Source organism: Equus przewalskii, chromosome 1, assembly GCF_037783145.1.
Source record: "Equus przewalskii isolate Varuska chromosome 1, EquPr2, whole genome shotgun sequence".
NCBI classification, from domain to species: domain Eukaryota; kingdom Metazoa; phylum Chordata; class Mammalia; order Perissodactyla; family Equidae; genus Equus; species Equus przewalskii.
The window spans coordinates 17972029-17997260 of record NC_091831.1 but is presented as its reverse complement, the minus strand read 5'-3'; the positions used below and the strand labels follow the sequence as shown (position 1 = coordinate 17997260).

The 25232-nt window shown below is 37.1% G+C and overlaps 2 protein-coding genes across 4 annotated transcripts in view; one reads left to right on the top strand and one right to left on the bottom strand.

The window, feature by feature from the left end:
* Positions 1–3858: 3858 nt before the first annotated feature.
* On the bottom strand, positions 3859–24677 carry DCLRE1A (DNA cross-link repair 1A). Of its 3 annotated transcripts, none has more exons than XM_008506815.2 (10): positions 24413–24677; positions 22749–23875; positions 19045–20712; positions 17434–17567; positions 16206–16324; positions 13495–13635; positions 11535–11680; positions 10582–10736; positions 5497–5638; positions 3859–4447 (listed from the first exon to the last, which is right to left on the bottom strand). In XM_008506815.2, exons 2-10 carry the CDS (start codon positions 23212–23214, stop codon positions 4287–4289), a joined length of 3132 nt encoding a protein of 1043 aa, XP_008505037.1. In that variant the 5' UTR covers positions 23215–23875; positions 24413–24677; the 3' UTR covers positions 3859–4286. The 3 variants fall into 3 exon arrangements, with proteins under 3 accessions (XP_008505037.1, XP_008505045.1, XP_008505052.1); XM_008506823.2 differs by lacking the exon at positions 24413–24677 and adding an exon at positions 24206–24290; XM_008506830.2 differs by lacking the exon at positions 13495–13635.
* The window catches only part of NHLRC2 (NHL repeat containing 2), a 60537-nt gene continuing 59977 nt past the window's right edge, over positions 24673–25232 (top strand). The window contains exon 1 of the mRNA XM_008506805.2: positions 24673–25100. Within this exon, the coding sequence (XP_008505027.2) occupies positions 24923–25100 (178 nt within the window). The 5' untranslated portion in view covers positions 24673–24922. The remainder of the gene's footprint in view (positions 25101–25232) is intronic.

Below are 25232 nucleotides of genomic sequence, written 5' to 3'. Positions count from 1 at the left end.
AAGCTCTTTGCCATCCTCTCCCACTATCCTTTCTAGCCTGAGCTTCACACACCGACACACCAATTCCTCAAAGTCCCTCTTACACACCTAACACTGCCACAGCTCCAGGACTTTGCAGTCTCTTAGATTGCTCTCCAGTCTATGAAAAGTCTGTTAATCTTTTAAGGACCATATAAAAAGTCATCTTCTCCGTACACTCTTACTTTTCAGAATTAATTTCTCCCTTTTAAATGCTCCTATGGCACTTTAGTATTATAGCACTTATCCTGGAGTGACTTACATGGTGCCTAGGGACATGTCTTCCTCTCCTAATACTAATTCTCTGACGTTTGAGACTATTTTATTTACACACGAATCGGCTAACGTAGGACATGTCTGTATTACCTTCACTCTACAGAATAATCACTCAATAAATGCTTCCTAGATTGATTAATTTCCCCACAACATCAAGAATAGTGGGGGGTACACAGCAGTTAATCAACAAATAATGTTGATTGATAGAATATAACTTCCTGGAGGGAGGATTCAAATGGTCAATGACTGATTTTAGTGACAACTAAACTAAAGTGACAGACCTTGACCAAAAAAAGTGTATTCTCTAAGTTGTTCCTACACTGAGCTGGACTTAAGTTACACACGTTTTAATATAACAAGTCAATCAAGGGAGTAGTTTCAATATATTTTTATCTTCAGTGGTTCATCTGGAATAAAACTATTTCCACCTGAGGAAAACACATAAAAGAATTTTGGAAGTCAAATTCTTAGAATGTAGATGGATCTTTCACTGTTTACTCAAGCTTCAGTCAAGCATTTACCATTTATTAGAACTGTCTTGGGACCAGATGGTGAAAAAGGTACCAGACCATAAAGTAAGATATGGACCCCACCCTGAAAGTGTTGACAGCACCCTGTGGGAAGGCTCTCAAAGGAATCTGGATTTTGGTGCTTCAGAAAAACTGGTACTGATTAGCTCTACATTGATGAATCTGGAAGTTCTTTAAAATGTACTCTCTTAAATTCAGGTTATAATATTTGTTTCAATGTATATTAAAAACAAAGTTACAGCAATATTTTATTTAGAAAACCATTTTGGATTCGCCAAAACAGCTAAAAAACATAATTAGATGCTAAGAATCAGGACCTGGGACTAGGGTGAGGCAAAAGCGGTCTCCTAATGTAAAATTTAAGGAGGTACCCACTCTCAGGGTCACGCAAGTGCAGGGTCAGCCTCAAAAAGGAGGACTGCCTCTTTAAATTTTGTACCCTAGGCACCTCTCCTGCCTCACCCTAGTTCTGGCCCAGCTACGAATGTTCAAGAAAATAATCATTTTGTGTCATATTTGGTTTTGTATACTTGGTCCACTCCATAACAAATGTTTTATAAATCATTTCTGGCTTGCCAAAAATGGAACTGTGGAATCATGGGGGAAAGATGAAACATAATTAGCGTATTAAAATGATTGCCAAGTTAAAAGCTTGCAACTACTCAGATTAGAAGTAATTCTCATACCTCAACTGTTCTACTCTTATCTATAACCATTAACTTATGATTTTGCTAACGTAAAATAACTTCTTTATTGGAATTTTTCTATGATCAATACCAAATGAACTGAATGAGTAGTAATAAAATAACCAGAAAAGTTACAAGCCAGCATCCATACTCTTTCAAGGCAGATCATTTGGGGTTTAGTACTTATAGTACTTGAAGATGATTCCCCTCTTAGTTCTTTAGTCTAGTTATTGATGGTTATTCAGGACCAAATAAGGAAATTCTTAATGTGTTTCGTCCACAGGAATATAACTCAATAACTGAACAAAGCATTAATTAAAGTTAGTTGTTCTGAAAACCAGTTTCATATTTAGGTACATGAATAAATAGAGAGTAAGTGATAAACAACTTAGATTTAAAAGGCATTGACATCACGTGGAAAAGGTTTTCCCGCTACATGAAAGTGATGAGAACTTGAAATCAGCCTGTCAAGTGTCACTGCATCTGGTAATTCAATGTTCAATGTCAGGTAAGATTGTAAAGAAGCTTTCTGAAAAGTTCTAAATACACTTTTAGTAAAACATTTTCCCCTATGTTGGCTGAATTCTACATTTCCTTCTCTACACGTTTAGAAGGTTCAAGAGCTATCATCCCTTTCTTTTGGGTTGACAGTAGATTTCTTCTTCTTTCATTTCACTTTAAAATTGAAAATTTTTACCTACCAAGCATTAGGTACTAGAACTAAGAATTTCATATACAACTCTCAACAGTCTAGAAAAGTTTGGTTGTGATTGCGACTCATTTATAAAACCATTTGAGATGGTCCCTAAATGAAGTTTTACATATTCTGCCATAATAGCAGCAAAACAAAATCATCCCAAGCTTCCATAAATGGTGCTGCTTGTGAAGAAAGATATTTTTGCATAAGATAATAAAAAGGCTTAGGCTGCTCTTAAATACATCTGGATTTTCAAAGCAAAACATTCAAACTTACAAAAAATCAAAAAATCTTTTTACTAATGGAAAATGACAATTCTAGGAAACAGCTATTACTCAAATAATAAATAAAAATGACCCTAAATGACTTGCCCATCTCTCCTATGTTAAAAATACCAGTATTTGTATACCATACAAAGTTTTTCTAATTATAACTCTTTTTTTTTTCAAAGATTGGCACCTGAGCTAACAACTGTTGCTAATCTTCTTCTTTTTTTTTCTCCTCCCCAAAGCCCCCCAGTATATAGTTGTATATTCTAGTTGTGAGTGCCTCCGGCTCTGCCATGTGGGACGCCACCTCAGCATGGCCTGATGAGTGGTGCCATGTCTGCACCCAGGATCTGAATCAGTGAAACCCCAGGCTGTTGAAGCAGAGCACAAGAACTTAACCACTCGGCCATGGGGCTGGCCCCTAATTATAACTCTTTTATTTATTTATTTAGAGGAAGATTAGACCTGAGCTAACATCTGCTGCCAATCCTCCTCTTTTTGCTGAGGAAGATTGGCCCTGAGCTAACATCCATGCCCATTTTCCTGTACTTTATATGTGGGACGCCTGCCACAGCATGGCTTGACAAGTGGTGCATAGGTCCACACCTGGGATCTGAACCAGTGAACCCGGCTGCCGAAGAGGAATATGTGAACTTTACCGCTGCACCACCAGGCCGGCTCCTAATTATAACTCTTAATTAACAACTTATAAAACAATTTAAAACACCAAAATGAAACAAGTGAAAATAATTAAAGCATGTAAGTGAAGTCAACTGAGAATATAGTTAAACTTGATTTATTATCCATGTGCCCCTAAAGCTTTTCCTCCCCTGTGATCCCTACAACCCTTACCTCCATAACAAAAGATCCAAGTTATAAAAATAAAGTTCATGGAGAATACCATTATTCTGATGACTGAAATCCTTACTGAAAATAAATGATTTCATGGAAAATTATTAAGAAATCCCCAAGTTAATTTCATTGCTAGAGGTAATGCAACAATACACATATACACACACGCATACATTCATTATGCTAGGCAATTTCTTATTCAAACCCCATAAAAATATTTTTAATACGCATTGGCCCCAAACTTTCAGCTACTTAATCTGTGTCAGAGAGATCAAGATTCATAAATAAATTATACAATCTCACTTAGAAAAAAATACTGCAATCTAAACTTCTAGTTATCTGATGTCTTGGGTAAACAGTTCAGATAAACATCATTCATGTAAACTTTTCTCCATCCTTTATTGGGTGATTATCTAGGCTCTCTGAATCATCTTTTTCAGTCACACGTTGAATTATTTTCATTGAAATTTTGTAAGACTGCACGAATGTCACAGTTACAAATCCCAAAAATCGAAAGACACTATAGCAAATTTAAGATTAATTTTTTATTTAAGTAAACATATCATATAAAAGTTTTATCTCATAAAAAATATGCTTCATATTAAATAATTTTAAGGAAACATAATTACTTATACATAATGCTGTCAATCTAGTTTATCCATTACCATTCTGGTCCCCGAACCTGCCTTTGTTTCCACTCCTAAGGCTGGATGCAGAACATAACTGCCCCCACGGGGAGGGGCAAGCGGTCCTAGGGAGACCAGTCTCAGTTATCACGGATGACGCTGAGAGGCATTCAGCACCATGATGTGTTATTCAAATGTAAATGAGAAAATAAGCTATATGAGTGACCTTCATGAGGTTTTTCACATAAAGTGTATTTCATATCACTAAAGATTTAACGACTAACAAGCTACACCTAAGTTACTTAACTACTTTTGAGTCCTTCGAGATAACATCAATATCCAGCTTCTAATTTCCACTCTTTAAAATATTTCTCCATTGTGCTCCTCGATTTCCAGGTGCCGACATTCACGGTAGGTATGATTTTCTGCGGCTTCAGCCACTGAACAAAACGTTTCATTTCTAAGAAGCTGCTGTGTTCACTATAAGGAACTCCTGCAACAGAAAAGAAAAGATACGGCCTACTAAAAAGCAAGTTAATAAAAAAAATGCACAAGCCCAAAATAAAATAAAATAAAAGAGAAAAGGAAAGCAATTTGGAGTATTTTTGTCAAGAACTTCTTGGTGCTTTATTTCTGATGAGAAAATCTGTTATTATCTCTTACAGATAAAGATTAAAACATTAAAATGATACAAAAACTCTGAATTAAAAAATTCTATTACTTTTCTATGTAGACAATAACATGCATTTCTATAGATTCTTCTTTATAATTAGGCTTTTCTTTTAAACTAATTCTTCCCTTTAAGTACTTTGCTGAGCTATGGATTTCAGGAAAATCTTGGGAGAAATGTAGTAAAATTTGAAGAATAACAAGGAAGAGAGTCTTGATTTCCAGAGCAGGTAAGCAGATTCCAGTCCCCAAGCGTGGCACATATAAAAAGTAAGCAAAGAGAGAAAAATTAAATCCTAACAATCTCTTTATCTTCTTTACTGAAGATCAAGTACCACAGAGAAAGGGAGACAGGGTTCTGAATCGAGTAATCTAGGGTCTTTAGAGACAAAGTCACCGGTCTAGTGACATATCACAAATGTTTCCATCAGCCATTATTACAATAAGCCAATTTCTGAGGACAATGGTAAACCTCCTCCAAGAGATGAAACAATTAAAGTCAAGTCTGTAACTCTTGCTGTCACCACATCTAATCCATTGTCTCCTGCTCCCAGTTTCACAGCGTCATCTAAACTTCCAGGACACAGCTGCACTGCCCCTGGCTGTGAGCAGGTCTACGATTTCCTCTCCGTATCACTGATCACACAAACGAATGAGCTGCATTAGTCAATGTCTGTCTACCACAGTCACACGTCTTTCTATCAGTTCACACTGTACTAAAGATACAGGCTTAGAGTATGGAGACGATTTGATACCAGAATTTTTAAAGATTCTTTGGTGCCTATTTTTCTTGCATCTTAAAATGTAAGATTTTACAGCCTTTTAAAAAATGTAATTACAAATACTAAAAGTGACAAAACTTAATAATTATACCATATATTGAAATGTTTCCTTTGGTCCGGGGAAGGACATCTGCTATACTAGTTAACTTATTAGAATGTGTCCATCCTGTAGGTCGAAAAGCCAAAATCCGATCATATTTTCCACCACACTTCTTCAAATGACTCTGTAAGCCCTGTTAAATAAAAATAGGATATTTATTTAATGGTCGGTGAAGATAGTTATGTAGAATAAAACAGAACGATCAAAGATGTTACATCGGCATAGTCACAGGGAGTTTTCACTTGCTAAGCATTAGCTTGCAACAACCTGGGACAGTGATTCCAAAAAAATAAAATCACTGAAAAAAAATCTATTTTCCCCTTTACTTATCTAAAGTTAAACACGCTTAAGTACAGGGTGAAAAAAAGATGAGGCAAGGTTAAATGTAAATAATTATGTCTTTAAAAATTGCAATTCAGAGAGCTACCAAAAAAACCCCTCTCCATATCCTACCACTTTTTGGGTATTAGATACGCTATTAGCAGATTGAAGACACTAGCATCTAACAGTATCCCTATTAGACATACTGACATTAACACTTGCAAACATCATTCCAGACATATCCCCCCAGATAAACCAACAGAGGACTGACAGGTGGCTAGAGAGATGGGAATAAATGTATGGAATGGCATCATACTCCACACAGACATACATTTTAAAGACGCACAGTAGCATTCTTTTCAGGTGTTTACTCCTTTTCACCTCTAAACATGAGCTAGAATAACTTCAAAACTTCTCATGCTGCGACAACTGGAAGTAATATGCTTCCCTAATAAATCCTGAGTAGAATAGAACTTTGGAAACCGAAGTCATCATAAGTGATGACATTTGACACAATTCTCGGAAAATCAATGACCAAAGTTCAATCTTTGAAAGATAAGAGAAATCCAGATAAAGACAATAAGGGCATGAGGGATTCAAAAAGGTCTAATACTTTTGGTCTTAAGACTAAACCCAGAGTGTCAAAGGCTTATGGAAATCTATAATAAAATTCTAGTTTTATTAAAAATAATAAAAAATCTAAACCGTAAGTAGTGTTATCTTGGATTTCCAAAAGTCTTTTTCTTCCTTAATCATACACACTCTGAACTATTAAAGTATTCTAAACGGTGCTGGTATACAGTTCTGAAGAAAACTTAAAGACAAATCCATTCATTCATCGACCTATTCACTCCTCCAGGAAATATCTGCTCCAGGATTATGCCACGCCCTGGGTCAGAGATGGATGAGAGACACCGTCTTTATCTTCTGGAAGCTTACAGCCTGGCGGGGAGACGGTCAATAAACCCTACCGTCTGGGTCTTTTTTAATGGAAACCCTCTGCCATTTCTTGACTTTTTCTAACTCTCATCATCTGTTACACCATGAGCACTTAGGAGCCTTACAGATTGACCTTTTGAGAAAGGATTCATTTTTTTAGTATGAATTCCTAGAAATGGAATTGCTGAGTAAAAGGATTTACCCCTAATTTCCAATACTATCCAAGCAGATGAGAGTGCCAATTTCTCTGATCTCAGCATAGGAATATTACCTTTTTTAAAAGTATGCCAATTTGATAGAACACAAACATATTTTTTTTATTTTTATGCTTGATTACTAGAGACTGAACATTTTATTGTGTTTATCAGACATTTATATAGCCTGGTGAATTGCTAACAATCCCTTGATTTCTCTTTTGTACCAGTAATATTTTATTAATTTTATATTAATATTAATAAAATTATTTTATTATATGAATACTATTTACCTTAAAATTTTATTAATTTTATATTAAGTTATTTTAAGATAATTAAAAATTTATCTTTTATTAATTTGAATACCTACTATTAAAGTCATATTTCTTACCAACTACCACCTCCCCACAAAAAAGTTTAAGTTATGGATATATAACTAAGTTTTCATTACAATATCTCTGGCTCTGTACATTTTCAGGTTTTTGGCGTGCTAGTCTAGGATCTAGCTAATGTAATGCTCTTTGCTGAATTGCTAATCCTCCTCCTCTTGTCCTCACAGAGAGAAGGAAATAATAGAAAAGTGCAGTTTAGAGCAATTATACATGTAATACTGAGCTCCCCCTTTCCTATTTGTGCAAAAACACTCGGGAGAATTAAATGAGAAGTAATTTCTACTTTTCATGAGGGAAATTCGAGTTACCACAAAAACATCATTAACCTGTGCCACAAACAAAAACATATTATCATATAAGCCAAACATACAGAAGAGATTGCCAACAGCCACTAGTCCTTCATTCACTACAACTGGAGAACCACCATCATGAGGAACTTTAAGAATGATTTAGTCAACAGAAAGTCCTGATCTATGACTTGTCTCTCTGTTTATTGGTAACCAGTTTGTCATAACAATGCTTTCAGTATATGCCACCAGAATTATTTTTTCAGTATGCAAATAATCATGTATAACACAAACATATTGCTATAACATTTTACCACGTTCAATCAGGTTTAAATCAGAGATGATAGTCAACTGCATATCACATATATGAACTTGGGATGTTGAAAGAGACATCATGAACGGTATTATTTATACAGTTTCTCAGGCTTTTATACCTGCCTTAGAAACCCTGAAAATTGCATCAGGCTTACATTTTCACAAAAAGTCATTAGCTCTGATGCAACAAAACTATTTTTGGCTGGTAAAAAACTGGCTTTAAGTACTAACTAAAATATAGCTTCATGGTAACCATTTGCTTCTGTTCTGTGTTTTGAAGATAAGAAATTGTCAAAAACGCCATCAATATCTGGTCACTTTAACAGAAGAAGGGAAGGGCTACTGAAGGCAATGCCAACAGCAGATGAGAAATACAGAGAAAATAACAGACAATAATTTCAGATAATCATTTTTTTTGTCTTCAAGGCAGATAATTGTATTTTTTTTTAAGTGCACAGGTCAGTGATTGTCAGTACATTTAGAAAGTTGTGCGACCATCACCACTATCTAATTCTAGAACATTTTCATCACCACAAAAAGAAACACTGTCTCCATTAGCAGTCATTCCCCATTCCCTCTCTCAAGTCCTGGCATCACTAATCTATGTACTGTCTCCATAGATTTACCTGTTCTGTACATTTCATAGAAACGGAATAACACAGGATGTAGCCTTTTGTGTGTGGCTTCTTTCACCTGACATAATGTTCTCAAGGCTCATTCACATTGTACTATATACTAGCAATTCATTCCTTTTCATAGCTGAATAATATTTCTATTTTATGGATGTTACATTTTGTTAGTCATTCATCATGTGATGGACATGTGAGTTGTTTCCACTTTTCTGCTATTACAAATAATGCTACTATGAAGTTTTTGTGAACGCATATTTTTAATTCTCTTGGGCATATACCTAGGACTAGAATTGTTGGTCATATAGTCACTCCATGTTTAATTCTTTAAGGAAATTATCAAACTGTTTTCCAAAGTAGTTGTACCATTTAACAACCTCACTAGCACTGAATGAGGGTTCCAGTTTCTCCATATCCTCACCAACAACTGGCACTGTCTTTTTTATCATGGCTCTCCTAGGGAGTGGAAAGCAGTACCTCACAGTGGTTTTGATTTACAGTTCCCTGATGGCTAACAACGGAGATCCGCTTCTCATGTGCTTATTGGCCATCTATATACCTTCTCATTCACAATATTGATGCGCTTTTCATGTGCTTATTGGCCATTTGTATACTTTCCCATTTATTTGGCGATTTCTATACCTTCTGTCTTCGCCCTCTGCCATCTGGCTTCCTCCAACATCCCCTCACTTGAAATAGTTCTTGAGCAGGTCACCAAAGATGTTCTAATTGCCAAATTGCCATTTTTTCCTTATATGACCTCTCTGCAGCATGTAGCTTTTCAACACTTTTTCTTAAAAAGCTCTAGTTCCTTCATTTCTACAATATCCTGATTCCTCTGCTTCATCATCCTCCTAAGTAGACAATTTGTTCAAACGGAACACACTAAGTTAGTAAGAAATAAAACTGTAAAATAAAAATAATAAAAATACGCCATACCCTCCTCAGGATTTCAGTATTCATTTTACAATTAATCAACATCTCATGAACCTTCACACAATTTGGATGTCTCCCAAATTTAAAATACGTTTGCAAAGCTGGCTTAAATACCAGTGGACAAAATTCTGACTTGATTAGTTTTATGAATTACACACTCATGAAAAAAGCCCATAAAAACTTTACCTTAATCTCATGAACAAAGGAGTAGTTATACCAGTTAGAATTTCCTTACTCAAGAGATAGACCTAAAATATTCATTTTCTTTACACCATACGTGTTATTATTTCTAAGACAGATACAATAATCAACATCCTAAGCTATTTCAACAAGCTCCATAAAAGTTCTTTCATGAACATTATAGCAAAAGTGAAAATACATTGTTTTGTGTACATTATGTTCTGAATTGTTTTTAATAGACAGGTTTGATGTATTCCATCACTAGGTGTCAAAATGTTAGTAAATGGAATGAATCTTAGTTAGTACATGAATAAATCTGACAAATAAGCCTCCAAATCACAGTGAGGTCATATCATATGTATCTTAATTTATACCTCAGAACTAATATTAGAACTTCCTCTGAGGATGCACGGCCACCATTTCATTTAATCCTCACAAGTAAATTTCCAATATGAAGCAGCGTCACAGGGGCTTAATATTAATACAGAATACATCTGAAGAGAAGTAAGAACTCCTCAGAATTCTCCACTCATTTCCCCACTCACCCAGAAAGAACTGGAAAACAATCTTAAAAACAGATCACACAGCTGTGAATGACCAGACAGCTGCATACTTTTGTATTTTTGTTTCTTCCTTTATGATAGTTCTCTAGATCGTAAACTCCTGGTGGGCATATGAATTACTCTACTCAGCTGCAGATGCTAAAAAACTAAAACCATTTTATATTCCACCGAAAAGATTTTCTAGGACAAAGTTTACCGTAGGTGATGGCACTATAACTTAATTCCTCTAAGTTAAATGCGAGTAGAATGGAAATCCAGTTTACAATCATAGGTCATCTTTTTCAGGTCATCCTACAAAGACGCATCTCCTGAATGCTTACCTTAAAATTAATTTGCATCATCGGGAGAAGGTGAACCAGTGAATTGCACATGTCTGTAGTGATGAGGGAATTAATTTCCGGTATATTGAGGCACTGTAATGTTTTATATTTTTCTTGGGACATGCCCACCTTCGAACCTAAAACATCAGCAATGGCTACAGGCAAAGGAAAAGGTTGAAAATAGTAAAATTATAACTTATGAAAAACATCATAAAATTACAACTTAATCAAAATTTAAAATAAGAATTTACTAAAAAAAGAAAGGAAATTCAAAATATTCACACTTTTGCCAGAATATCTTAAAAAGGACGAACAATTTTGTTGGTTAACTGTGTGGAATAAATTGTGAGAAATTCAAACAATTTATTTTTAAAGACACAGTATTTAAAAACTGTAAAAGATGTATAGCAAGTGGTAGAAGGGAGGGAACCAAATTTGGAGGAGTTGAAACCCTGGCTTTACCACTGCATATCTTAATGTTTGCCATTATGTGACCACAGTTAGGAGAAATGGAAAGCACTCGGCAAAGCAGAGTAATACTATCTAGACAAACTGCAATTACATAGCCAGCCATGATTTAGGAACAAAAATTACAACTGTTCCCCCAACATAATTAATTGATGGCTACCCTCCAAGAATGCAGCAATACAACCATGCATGAGCCATCTTTCAAAGTTTACTGAAATACTCACGTAGCACGGCCATTTGCTCTATAAACATTTTGTAGCTATAAAGCCACCATAAACACACTTATCAAATGTTCCCAGTAAGCTGAGCCATTCCGAGTTTAAATGAATCGAACTCTATCAAATTTTCCTTCAACTTCAAAGGTAATATTGAATCATTTCAGGAAATAAATATCAAGTGCAGAACTAGAGACTGAAAGGGGTTTATGCAAAAGGAATCTGATCTTTATAATATATTAATGTAAATTAGATACAGCTACCACCCACCTAGGAAGACTTTCTCTTTTCCAATAGAATAAGTGCCACAGACAACAAGAGTACATGGGTTTAGAGTTACAGCCTCAAAGGCAGTGTTGATGACAAACTGGATAACCTCTTGCTGAGACGGAAAGGAGTATTCTGGGCTGCAATATCTGTAACATGGAAATATGGTACTTATTCAGAGAACAACAAGAAAGCCATAGCATTCAGTTGGATGCTATTTTAGAAAACAAGATTTAGCAACATCACATACAACTAGCAGTCTAAGATATTAATACCACTGCAGTTATCCCATTGTCTGTGGTTAAAACATTTGTTACCAGGAATTGATAACTGATGATGGAATTATACATTTTGAATATACCTTTTGCATTATATTTCTTTTATCACTCCGAAATAAAGAAATTGCCTTTTTTTCTTCAAGACTATTTCTAGGCAGCCAGCTATTTTAGCTATGAATTATAAACCTCAAGATCTTTTTTTTTTTAACCCCAATTACCATCAACGAAAATACTATTGATAGGGATTATTTATGGATTAAAGAATTCCGATTTAGTGAAAAAAAATTATTAAAACAATGGAACTAAACACGAATTTAATGAAGCAGTTTTATATGAAACAGTTAATATTCACATAGTTGTTCTCTTCTGTTAGGAGACACAGGGATACATATAGTATTAGAGGAATACAAAAGATCCAGTTGGATGGACCTCAATACAATAACACCCAATGAAAAATTAACTCTAAGACTACTAGCTATATACATTTGAGATGAAAATTAAGTACTTTTTCACTAAAAAAGTCATAAAGTACAAAGAAACATATTTTTTCCGATTTTCAAAATTGTTCTTGCTGTCAGCCATAAGAATACAGAAAAAACTTAGTCCTTTCTCCTATAAAAATCCACAAAAAAATTCAGAATTGTATGTAGAACAGAACTAAGTACTAACAAAAAAGAAACTTTTTTTGTTTTTTTGTGAGGAAAACTGTCCCTGAGCTAACACATGTTGCCAATCTTCCTCTTTTTCGCTTGAGGAAGATTGTCACTGAGCTAACATCTGTGCCAATCTTCTTCCACTTTGTAAGTGGGACACCATCACAGCACAGCTTGATGAGCAGTGTGCAGGTCCATGCCTGGGTTCCGAACCTGCAAACCCCGGGCCACTGAAACAGAGTGCATGAACTTAACCACTATGCCACCGGGCTGGGCCCAGTTTTTTGTTTTTCGGGGTTTTTTTTACTTATTACTTTCTTAATTTATCTAGTATTTAAAGCATATATAAAAGAATGGAAAAATTAGCCATAGTGTTAGAAAACTGGATGTGGAAAGACCAACTTTTACTAAAATATGCCACCCAAATTCACTTCTTGAAACAGGTTGAAATAGCGAATAATTAATTTCTAACAAATTGATGAGGTATTTTAATATATAATAAACAGATAATGGCTATTATCCGTATGTTTACAGCATTTAGAAATTCAAAGTCATCACTTATAAACTACCTTTTGGAGAAAGGAACAAAGTAATTTTGAATATTCAGAAATAAAATTGCATGTTGGCCTCTGTTCTTTCCTCCACAATTATACTTAATAATTATACAAATACTTTGAAAGGATAACTTAAAAGCGTGTTTTCCTAAAGTTTGCCCCCCAATTTTCTTCCTTGTTTCAGTAACAGGGTTCTCACATAGACCATATTTTCAAAAGGAAATTACAAAAAAATTGAGTTATAGTCAGTTAATACATGTAATCCCAAATTTGGGATCCCAAATCTCAAATGTAACCATAAATTCTTAAGCAAGTGCATTTTTTTTTTCAAACAGCACTCCTCTCATAAATAGCCTTAAAATGATAATGAACAGTAAGCCATGCTTTTGATTACCTAAGCTAATGCTCAAAGTACTCATAATATTCAGGGTAAATGCTGCCCGTGGGAAAGGAAGCGCACAAAGAAAGCCCCTCTTACGTGGTGTCTAAGTAAAGTGTGTGGACTCTCTGGCTCGCGAGAAGAGAACGTTCCATGCTGGGATCTGCTCGGAAGTCTCCAGTGTGTAACATGACATTACCATTAGGAAGATAAAAAAGGATCATGACAGCACCTGGACAGCTGAACACAAACATTTCAAAGGAATATTCTTAATACAGGCAAAGCATCTAAAGGAAGAGTACTTATTTCAATGCCAACACGTAAATACAGTTTCTTAGCAGACCACAACGACATAGCATTGCACCAGAGGAAATGGAGCATTTTAACCTACAGGAAGTTACATCATTAAAAAAACTGGTGTGCAGGAAAGGATTAATTTAGCAGACCAGGGTTGCTCAAACTCCATGTCCCCGAGAAAGGCCTGTCTGGAGGACTAGTCCTTGGCTGGCCCTTGGGAGATGAGTTCTGAGCCTTTGGAATATTCTGCCTAATAAGAATGTTTTGTATGTCTGATGCATTGGGCCACATGTTACCAGTCTGAGCAGAGTTTATGCTAACACTGTGATCTACGGTGAATATTTGTTTTTGCTCTAGGGGACTGCAGTCTGAGTGGCTGAGGTCAGTCACATGGGTACTGCATATGTACATGACTGACCTTCAATAAAAACCCTGAACACCAAGGCTCAGGTGAGCTTCCCTGGTTGGTCACACTTCACACGTGTTGTTACACCTTGTTGCTGGGAGACAAGTGCATCTGTGTGACTCTACTAGAAGAGGACACCTGGGAACACGTGCCTGGTTTCTTCTAGACTGGGCCCACTTTCACCCTTTCCCTTTGCTGACTTTAGTCCGTATCTTTTCCCTGTGATAAGCTGTAACCATGAGTATAACAGCTTTTCTGAGTCCTGTGAGTCCTTCTGGTGAACCATTGAGCCTGAAGGTGGTCTCGGGGACCCCTGACACAATGGGTTTTGGAGATTACTACTAACACACATAGAACTTTTGAATGCTAGGAAAACACAAGAAACGATTACTTTTATAATTAAAAACTTCCCCTCACCTCCTCAAGTCAAAACTTCAGACCCCAGTGACCTCACTGGGAAATTCTATCAAACACTTAGGGAGGAAATAACACCAATACTATATAACATCTTTCAGAAAACAGAGGAGGAGGGAATACTTCATGAGGCCAGCATTACCTTGATGGCAAAACCAGACAAAAACATTATAAACACACTCCAGACCTAATCCATTATGCAAACAGACACAAAATTCCCTAACAAAATATGAGCATATCAAATCCAGCAATATATTTTTAAAAAGGATAATACGTGAAGACCAAGTGGGGTTTATCCCAGGGATGCAAGGCTGGTTTGACATTCAAAAAGTCCATCATTGTAATTTACCATGTTAACATTACACAGGAGAAAAATTATATGATGACTTCAACAGATGCCTGAGAAGCATTTGACAAAACTCAACACTCATTCATGATTACAAACTCTCAGCAGATTAGGAACAGAGAGGATCTTCCTCTACCTGATAGAAGATATCTACGAAAAAGCTACATCATGCTTAATGGAGAAAGACTGAAAGCTTTCCCCTTAAGATCAGGAACAAGACAGTGTGTCTGCTCTCACCACTCCTATTCAACATTGTACTAAAGGTGTGAGCCGGTAAACAAGAGGAAAAAGCACTCTGAATGGAAAGTAAGAAGTAAAACAAAATTGCATGTGCAGATGACATGATCACATATGTAGGAAATTTTCAAGATTCTACAAAAAAATCTATTATAATTAATAAGCAAGGTTAGCAAGGTCTCAGGATACAAGGTCAATAAACAAAAATCAGTTGTCCATCAAGAGGTGAATGGATAAAGAAATTATAGTGTGTCCATACAACAGACGCTACTCAGTGATAAAAAGCGACAAACTACTGAGACACACAACAGCACGAATGGATCTCAAAAACACGATGAGTGACAGAAGCCAGACACGAAAGAGTAGACACCATCTGATTCCACTTAGATGAATCCCTACGAAAGATAAAGCCAGTCCATAGTGATAGGAAACAGATCAATGGTTTCCTGGGCCAGAGTGGGGGCTGGGGACTGACTGGGAAGGAGCACAAGGAAACCTTCTGGGGTGGGGAGAATTTTCTCTATTTTTATTGTGGCAGGAATTACATGGGAGTACAGTTTTGTCAAAACTCAGCAAACACTTCAAATAAGTCAATTTTATTTATGTAAGTTATACCTTAAAAAAGTTGAGTAAAAGAAAAAAGTCAGAGCTAGGAGTTGTCGTAATTGGGAATTAAAAAAAGAAACAGCAACTAAGTTAGCAGGCAAAAACTTAAAGGCAACCTGAAGAAACAGCACTGGCCTGGGTTTCAGGAGACAAGTTGATAATTTATATAAGTGATATTAAAGAAAACGGCAAAGGTTCTCTCTTCAAGAACAACAGGACACGTTAAAATATTTTTTAAAAAATAAGATGGAGCTTCACATGTCAAGCATAGTAATTAAAACTGCATAAAAAATGGGTTACACAACATTTAGGGGATCCCTGTACATTTAACTCTGATTCTGTAATTGGGTACATCACTTTTTTCCAAAAGGAGAAACGTTTTACTCAAGTTTTAAGAAATATCAAGCATATTGGTTCCTATTATAAAGTTCTTAAAAATGCTAATGCGTTTTCCTTTTGAATATTTATGAAATAGGCTACTATTGAGGTAACTTTAATACTTACTGATTGGCATCAAGAAAAACAACTTTGACACCATTCACTATACAGCCAGTGTCCATTGGCAACGGATGGATATACTGTTCTTGCACATGAAGTTTGCACTTCAACAAATTGCCAGTTATCTGCAAAACAGAACATGCTTACTGCTGATATGGTGAAACACTAAATAAGTCTTTTATTTCATATCTAGTTTAGAACCCAAGCATCTTAATAATCTCTCACTTCTCCCACTTAGATTCATGTAAAGGCTTCAGAATGCCAGGAAGAACTTCCTAAAATGATTGTCACAAGTCTGCTTAAACACTATCACTGACTCTCCCTCACCTGTGAAAAGTCCATCACCACCACACCCCCCCCACCCCCCCCCCACGCCCAGCACAACACAGAAACCCTTTGTGATCTGGCCCCTGCCCATTTCTGTGGGTTTATCTTCTGTTATTCCCTATTTCATGTTTAGCCATTCCGAACTGTCTGAAGCACCTGGAATGCGTATATTTCTTAGCTGTCTGTGCCTTTATACAAACTCTTCTCTTTACCTGGAACGCTCTCTCCTCTTTCTCTGCCTGGTTCTGGAATCCAACAGACTTGCATTCAAATTCTGGCTCTGCAGTTACTAGCTCTGTGACTTTGGGTAGGTCACTTAACTTCAATCCTCAACTGCTTCATTAATAGAAAGAAGATAACTCAAGAACTCTGAGGATTAAATCGAATTCTAGCCAAAATTCTTAGTAGTAGGCATTAAAGCGTTCACCTTTTAACAATTAGTTCAAGTACCTCTTTCACCATGAAACTTTCTCTAACCTTAGGCTGTGACAGAGTAAAGCACTCCCTTCCCTCTACTTCTAGGCATTCTGCCCACTTTTCTATTACAATACCGATCCCATGACAGCATTATTTGTGATGTGTTCTCGAAGGCTGTAAGCTCCTTGAAGTTAGGTATTTTGCCTTGAATATCTTTGTAGGCACTTAATGAATATTTACTGAATGAGATTTAGGTGTTTCAGTACATTGTGAAGTAGTTTATCGTTTCCATATAACAAAACGTATTCTTAAAAAATCTATTGTAACTATTGACAATAACTCATTTAATTTTAGAATCTCAATGTGGAATCTGTTTTCTCATATCTTTTCTAGTAGAATGATAGATCTTACAATTTATTCTTTTTTTAACCGAATAGTTTAAAAATTTGCTGCAGTCTACAAATTCAGAATTTAGAATACTAAAACTTACCTCGCTACAATACACTGGAAATGTGAAATTTTTAGACAATCCAGCATAATGATCAGAATGAAAATGTGTGAGAAAATAGGCTGTGCAACCTTCAACCAAACCATACTGAAAGGCATCGACTGTAAAGCCCGTTCCTGGAATGAAATGCCAAGACAGCTGCTTGAGTGACAGCAAAGTCAAAGAAACCCAGTTTGATTATAAATAGTGAACCCTCTAACATCTTTACATCTCACTTCCAACTTAAATTTATAATTTAAAAACTTATACCACATAAATTCAGCAAAAGGTGCCAAGAGAGATGAAAATGAGTCTTTTAAGTTTCTACTAAATACCCTGTGTAGGCTTTTTTAATGAACTGTACCAAAAAATCAAAATATTAAGCTACAAACCAGTTACTTCTTTATTTTACTGAATATTTTCGTGATACCTATGGGCACCTAAAATACTTCTGCAAAACAGCAAAAGGAGAATGTTAACTTTCTTCTAAAACATGAATTCTCAATGGGGGTCATAGTGTTCTGCTTTAAAGAGGGCAAAAATAGTTGAAGGCCCAAATAATCTTACATATTACAGTGGTCTGTGGTCCTCCAAAAGGCCATGGTACAATAACAGATAAACAGTATATCTGTAGTATTTGAATTTCATTGTGGGAGGCTAGGGGGGAGGGAGGGAAACAAGAAAAAAAAAAAGTCTAATAAAGGCTCCCTAGAGGAGCAATAATGAAAAAAAAAAGGTTGAGCTGTTAAGAAAGGTGTTTGCAAAAGAAATAACAGTGTGCTGACTGTGATATGCAAGTATCATACCTTATAAATAAGCATAACTTCACATTTCTATTGAGGCTTATCAACACAGGGCATACTAGTCTTAGGTTCACTTAAAATACAGAAAAGTAATCAAAATAATTACTAAAAACAAAACTGGTGCTATCATGTACACAAATGCTATCCTCTACATAAATATTTTGAACAAATTATAGACCTAGAATATCAATAAAACACAAAAATATTTCTGAAACCAAGTGTATTTTGGCAGTTATACTTTATATTCTTTTCAGAAGAAGAGTTACTGGTTTCTTTATTCTTAAGGAATACTAAAATTCACTTTGCTACACATTTTTCTATTAACTCATCTATTAAGGCATGAGAAATTACGAGAATATGAGAAGGCTGAGAAACTAAGTTATAATACGGTTTAAAAATGTTTGGCATTTATCATGACCCATACAACCTGTGCCATTTTCCTTATTTGAAGCTTTTTAGTACTTGGCATTTCTTCTAAGTGCTTAGAAGCTGTCTTTTATTACAGTTACTTACAGAGTGTGTTTCCTCCTTCCATATTAAGCTGATCTTTACTAATCTTTGTCAAGTCTGTAATATCTACCTAACTAGTACATTATCTTGTATACAGAATATGTTTAATAAGTTTCCTGAATTGAATGGAGTGAAAAAGATTAAATAGGCAAAAAATCTGTTAGAGGTCAATGAACTATCATAAAAAGCAAAAGAAACATACAAAAAATTGCTTCATACATACCGCAACATAGACAACGAACATGAAATTCAAAAAAGTTGATTCTTTGTAGATACATCAAGCACTGATAGTTCAACTTACCAGGTATTTTCTTATAGAATGGACATGTCTTTTTTCTTAATTCTCCTGCATTAGATGACTCTGGGATTTTCGTGTTCCCTCTCTGCAGCTTGCCACAAGCAGATTTTATGAAGACTTTGTCTTTACTTAAGTTGACTATTCCAGATTCTGTCTTGTTCATCCGGCGATCTGACTTCTTCTGACGTGCTCCTTCCTGCAGTGAATGTGACTTTTTAAGTCTCTTTCTTTGACGCTGTGACTTCTCACTAGAAAGTTCCACAGAAAGCTGACTCTCATTTAAATTCTTTGCATCAAATTCTAAGTCACTTAAAGATTTTTCTGCTTTCCTCTTGCGCTGCCGGGACCTCTTTTCATTAGGACTTACAACTGGATTTAAGTTCATCCCTTCCAGCGCACTTTTCCCCAGCAATTTCTCTTCTTTTCTTTTGGGTGGTAGTCCAAAGTACACACCTATATCCATTTGCTTCATGACCTTGGTAGAAGGCTGTGTTGCATTACACTTAGGACTAGATGGCAATATTTTCAAAGACTTAGCAGCAGTAGGTGTACTACAAAATTTCCCTGTATTTGGCGCTGCAACTTTCCTGCAGGAACATGTTGAGTTAGCACTGTTCTTAGCACTGAGGTTTTTACTTGATACTTCTCTAATTTTACTTTGGGTTGGGTGGAAAGAAAGACAGTCTCCTCCCTGGCTTGCAAAAGGTTTAGACATTTCACTCGTAAGTAACGGAAGGGAAGTTTGATTGCAAACAGCTGATTCTTCAATTACCTGTTTTTGTTTATTTGATTGAGATGAGTGAAATTCTGGCTCATCAGGTTTTGCTTTAGTGGCTTGGTAACTAGAAGCAGGACCCCTTGCTAATGCAGGTGGGAACAACCTAAAATCAGCAGCAGCAAATGCTGGATCACCACACAAAATATTCTCATTTTGGAAAATAATTTGAGACGAATCATTTACAGCATTGTATTCGGACAATTCTTCATTGTATTTATCTTGAGTTAAGAAGCTATACACTTCAGGGCGGCTCTCCTCCTGGTCCTTCAGAAAGGGACCATGGAATTTTTTAAACAAAGGAGAGCTGTTGTCATCTTCTTCTTGGCTGCCATCTTTAGAGCTGTCTGTAAAAAATAGTTCCTGTTGTGAATCACCCAGCTTTTCATCTATCTCGTAAGTTTCTTCATCACTTTGAAGTGGAGAATAGGAAATTTCACAGCTGCTAACGTCATTTTCTGGCAATGGCAAACTTATGTGCTCCGAGTTGTTTTGGCTGTCTAATTCTTCAGCAAGAGGCAAACCAACTCCTACCAGTTTGTCATTATTCACAAATTGTGTGAATTGTGGAGGGTGCTGGGATGTTTGGATATTTGTCAAAGAGGAAATCTTTTTATTGGTTTCAATTGGAGCCTGAGATTTTCTTAGACACGGTGTCACCAACAAGGGATCAGCTGAAACGTTTTTTAAGTTCTCAGATTGTTTCTGATACAGAGACCATTCTTCCTCAAGGCTACAAAGAGAGCCCGAATTAGTCTTACTGAAACTACCATCTGACCCATGTGAGGGACTGCTCAAAGGACCATTACCAGCCCTGCTTTGAGCTAGCAGGAGGTGTGTGTATTTCTTGTAATGAGAAGGAATTGCTGAAGTACACAGAAGACCTTCAGGACACTCTGAAAATTGTAATAAAGAAAAAAGTATTACAGGATCAAAGCACAGACTAAGCTCTGACCACATTAGCACTACAAATTAACATGAAAGTGGAAAGTTGTCAGGCCTACTTTGAGGCCTTAGGACACTGGCTATCTTTATACAAGCAAAAGATCAGCATAAAATAACAGTAATCCAGTATGGCTTTGCAAGGGGTTAGTTATTATTTTTAAATCGAATACTCTTTTAAATTTCTTTTCAAATATTCTTAAAAAAATTTTTTTATGACTAACACCCTCTTTTTCCCTACGTAACTCTTACAAATATGAGCTCCCTCAAAATGCATGTCATGCTTGCATTAGCTATTTCTTAAACAGGTGTTACAGATCGACACCTTCAGTTTCACTAGTTCACTAACACTCAGGCAATAAAGAGTAAAGAAGACTAGGATATGGCTCTCAGAACTAACACTCTAACCCAATTTTTATCTTATCAAGCAACACAGATTTATGAAAATTGTAGTATTGAATTAGATGCCATTACTTAATATTCACATCTATACAATAACAATAAAAATTTTAATTAGTTACGGGTGTTCATACCCTGAACATTTTACATACTGTTCTAAGATTTGAAATTCAATTTGATAAACTGGTTAATAATAAGGCTTTAATAGTCTGGAAACGATTCTCTATTATACCGTTATGATTGAGAAGCATTCTGTAAGCCATTTGGCATATCCCCTTGTACGTTCATTTCGAAGGGTATCAAAAAATGATTCCCTCTCCCTCCAAAAAAGATGTTACATTAAATTAGAAGACTTCATTGCTTAAAACTTAAAACCACCACACAAAAGTTATTTGTTACAGAATAGAATTCAGTTCCAGAAGAGGCCATCTGAGATTCTATTCAAAGGAGTTTACTCGGTGACAAACCAAAAGAAAAAACATCTCTTTGAGGTGGCTTCCTTGTAAGACATTTCACCCTGAGATGCTCACCATGCCACTGCAACTTCCATTTCTGATTTTCAAGCCACTTAAAAGCAAATTACTAGCATTTGATGAGGCTTTCACTTGCTATACTTTTATAAGAAAGGTTAATGCTAAATTAAAAAACAAAAAGTACTTTTGCATCTTCATGGAGAACTTCGAAATAACTAGAGGTTCCAGATATCTATATATCTCTCTATATTTATCTGTATATCTCTCCATATATATCTATATCTATATATAGATCTCTCTATATATCTATATCAAAATATCTTCTGAATCATAGTTACCATGAAGGTCATATTGAGTATTATTTTTATTTCACTGAATTTTAATTCCTTGAGATTTAAAAATCTATGTATGGTATAAATGATAACTTTAAAACATACAAATCATCATAATAACCCATTCTCCAAATACTCCAAGCTGAATTTTCTACAGGCTAAACATGACACATTACATACTTTAAAAGATGAAAACATAGCATTACTTCAGTTATAAATTGGCACATTTTTATTACTAGAATCTTAATAATCTAAGACTGCCTCCCAGTTCTTCTTCCTGTACATTAGTGTGATAAATTCAGCACAACCAGATTTATAAGACTGGACTACAGTCACAATTCTCTAAAAGCCTGTTTCATAAAAGATAAAATGGGCAAGTTGTTTAACTTTTAAGAACCCCCATCTATAAACTGTCAATACCACCTACCTTAAGGGCTCCTTGTAAGAGTCACATAAGTAAACAAAGTATCTAGTCTATGTGCTTAGTTAACACGAAAAATAACTGAGATGTTCAGCGACTTATGAGATTAATAAAATACACTTAAGCTCTTTTCAAGTTTGCAACATTCTTTACAATTGTACCATTGACTGTTATCATTTTACCCTTCTCAAAAAGAGTAAAGTGCATTTACGTTGTTTCCTTTGAGGATAAGTCATTCATACCTCTAATGCCTCATCTGTCTTTTGGCTTACTGCTTGCCTTGCTTGTTTCACTGAACTGATGTATCTGGCCTAATGCAGGTCTTTTAGACTATTTAGAGACCACTATGTTTTTCGTAATCTTACCTGTTTCAGAGACTGGCAGAGAATCCAGACACTCAAACACATGCCATCGAGGAGTTTGACCTAGCAATGAAGAAAAAGGCATCTGGCATTTGGGACAGTATCCATCATAAACTGGACGTATCTTTGGAGACACGTGTTTGTTTTTGTGAGTCCTACACTGCTTTCCTGGAGTGGTCTCCTTGTCTTGGGACTGCTGGATACCAACTCTACAACTAGAATTCTCACCAGAAGCTACAGAAGTCTGACTAACTGTTTCTCCAAGGCACATTTCGGGGTCCTTCACCTTTTCTTTAGCTTGTACAGTCCTTTTTTTATTTCTGTTTCGTTTTGACTGGTATTTTCCATCTGTTACTTTTTCAACAGATTCTGGAATAGTCTCAGAGCAATTATTTGGATGTCCTGGTTTTGGTTTTCTTTTGGATTTGTATTCCCAGATGTCTTCTTCCAAAAAAGCGTCTTCTAACATGGCAAAATGACTTTATCATTAAAGAAGCACTAATATTAAGTAAACTGACAGCTTATTTCTTGTTACAAAATTTTTTAACGGAATTATTTTGCTGAGAAAAAAAAGTAACAAAACGCCACTAATTTGATGGGAATCTAATGCTATGGTAACGAATATATTGGCAAACTACTAAAGCTTATACCTGAGAACCCCCTGTGGTTCCATTTACACCATAATAAAATTAACAGAACCTACTACAGGAGTAGCATCTGAGTTTTCCATTGTGGCTACTATTTTATTCAGGTATCGTGGTCTCTTCCAAGACTTGATTCATAAAAATAAGAATCAGTAATACTTCGAAAATTAGGCACTAATGGGAAGTATGGGCTCAACAGCTTAGTCTTAGAACAAGCTTTGCAAAATTGTTGTAAAGTGCCTGTCAGTTCTCTTTCAACTGGAACACTGTCCAAACAGTTCACAAATGCAACGACAGTCCCTGGGCAAGTGGCTCAGCAGGTGTCCCAAACGCTAAATGGTTACCTCCAACACTAGTCACACCATTATCAGAGGTATGTGATTCGCAAAAAAAAGTTAATCGCCCTTTTCCTTGACTCGTGGATATTCAACAACTTCAGTTTCCCGGGTGAGTCCAGCATCTTCCTCCAGCAGCAATAAACCACCGCTGCAGAATGAACAAATAAAATTCAAACATGTGAAGTCACGTTTGCCCTGAGGCCACACTCCTAACTCCAGACCACAGAGATGGTCTGCCCTGGAGGTGGCCAGGCCCCTGTCCACCAGCCTCAAAACCAAAGTTCACCTGCCTGATGCCTCCCACTCGCTCTACCTTGTTTGGACATAGAAGGCTGCAAGGCCAGCGAGTGGGGCCTTACCCGCCTTGCCCAGGGAGCGAGTAAGCTGCTACCACAACCCGCTCCACAAAAAGCCACCGGAGCCCGCCCCTTCTGAAGACCCAGAGGCCGGGCCCTCAGGGATCCTCGCCGCAGCCCACCTGCCACCCGCACCCCCGGGAGCAGCTCCAGCTGCGTCCGCTCCCCTCGGCGCCCCCTCCCCCCTGCTCGGCTGACAATCTATTCGCAGCCGCACTTTCAGCACTCCGGGGCGACAAAATACTGTATTTGTGTATAAACCAAAGCCACTGGCCAGTTACTCCCAACTTTAAAAGCCTCCTCCCTTGAGGATATCTCTACCCCATTACCTTTCCTGCCTTGGCAGGAACAGCTTCCCGCTGCCAGTGCTGTGTCGAATCGGCTGATCCTGCTGTAAGAGCGGGACTTTAAAAAGAGCGGAAAAAATGTGATCCTTTTTAAGTCCTACAGATTTTTTTTTATGTTTGTTCCATAACGCGCTCATTCTCAAAGTGAAGGGTGGGGGAATGGTTCTTTTAGAGGTTCTAGAACGCTGACCCAGAGGCCTTCCCCATGTTGAATCTGGCGCTCTGAATGTCCAGACCTAGCTGTGGCGAGAGGATGGAGGGGGCGGGGTGGTTTGGGACGGTAGTTTACGTGCCCGGGGAGTTGCGACGACTTGTACTTTAGCACTTGAATGCATGCTTAAAAAGTAAGAAGTGTCGTTAGTGTGGAGTGGGGCTGGTGGAGAGTGCGGTGAATGTGCCGTTTTGAAACCAAAGGACAGTAAACGCGTCCTCTCTCCCGGAACGAGCCTCTCCCGCGGCCCGGCGGCCGCCTCTGGACGGTCCGGAGAGAACATGGCGGCCCCCGGCCCCCGGGGCTGCAGCCTTTCGGGCCTGCTCCCGGCTCAGACCTCGCTGGAGTACGCCCTGCTCGACGCCGTCACCCAGGAGGAGAAGGACAGCCTGGTCTACCAGTATCTGCAGAAGGTGGACGGCTGGGAGCAGGACTTGTTAGTGCCCGAGTTTCCGGAAGGTGAGGGGCTGGCTTTGGGGTGGGCAGCCCTCACGGATCCTCCCCTTCCTCGGGGCGGGGGGCGAGGCGGGGTGGCGTCGCTGCCCCAGGGCTAGGCACTGCGGTCCGCCTGGGCCTCGGCTCGCGGCTCTG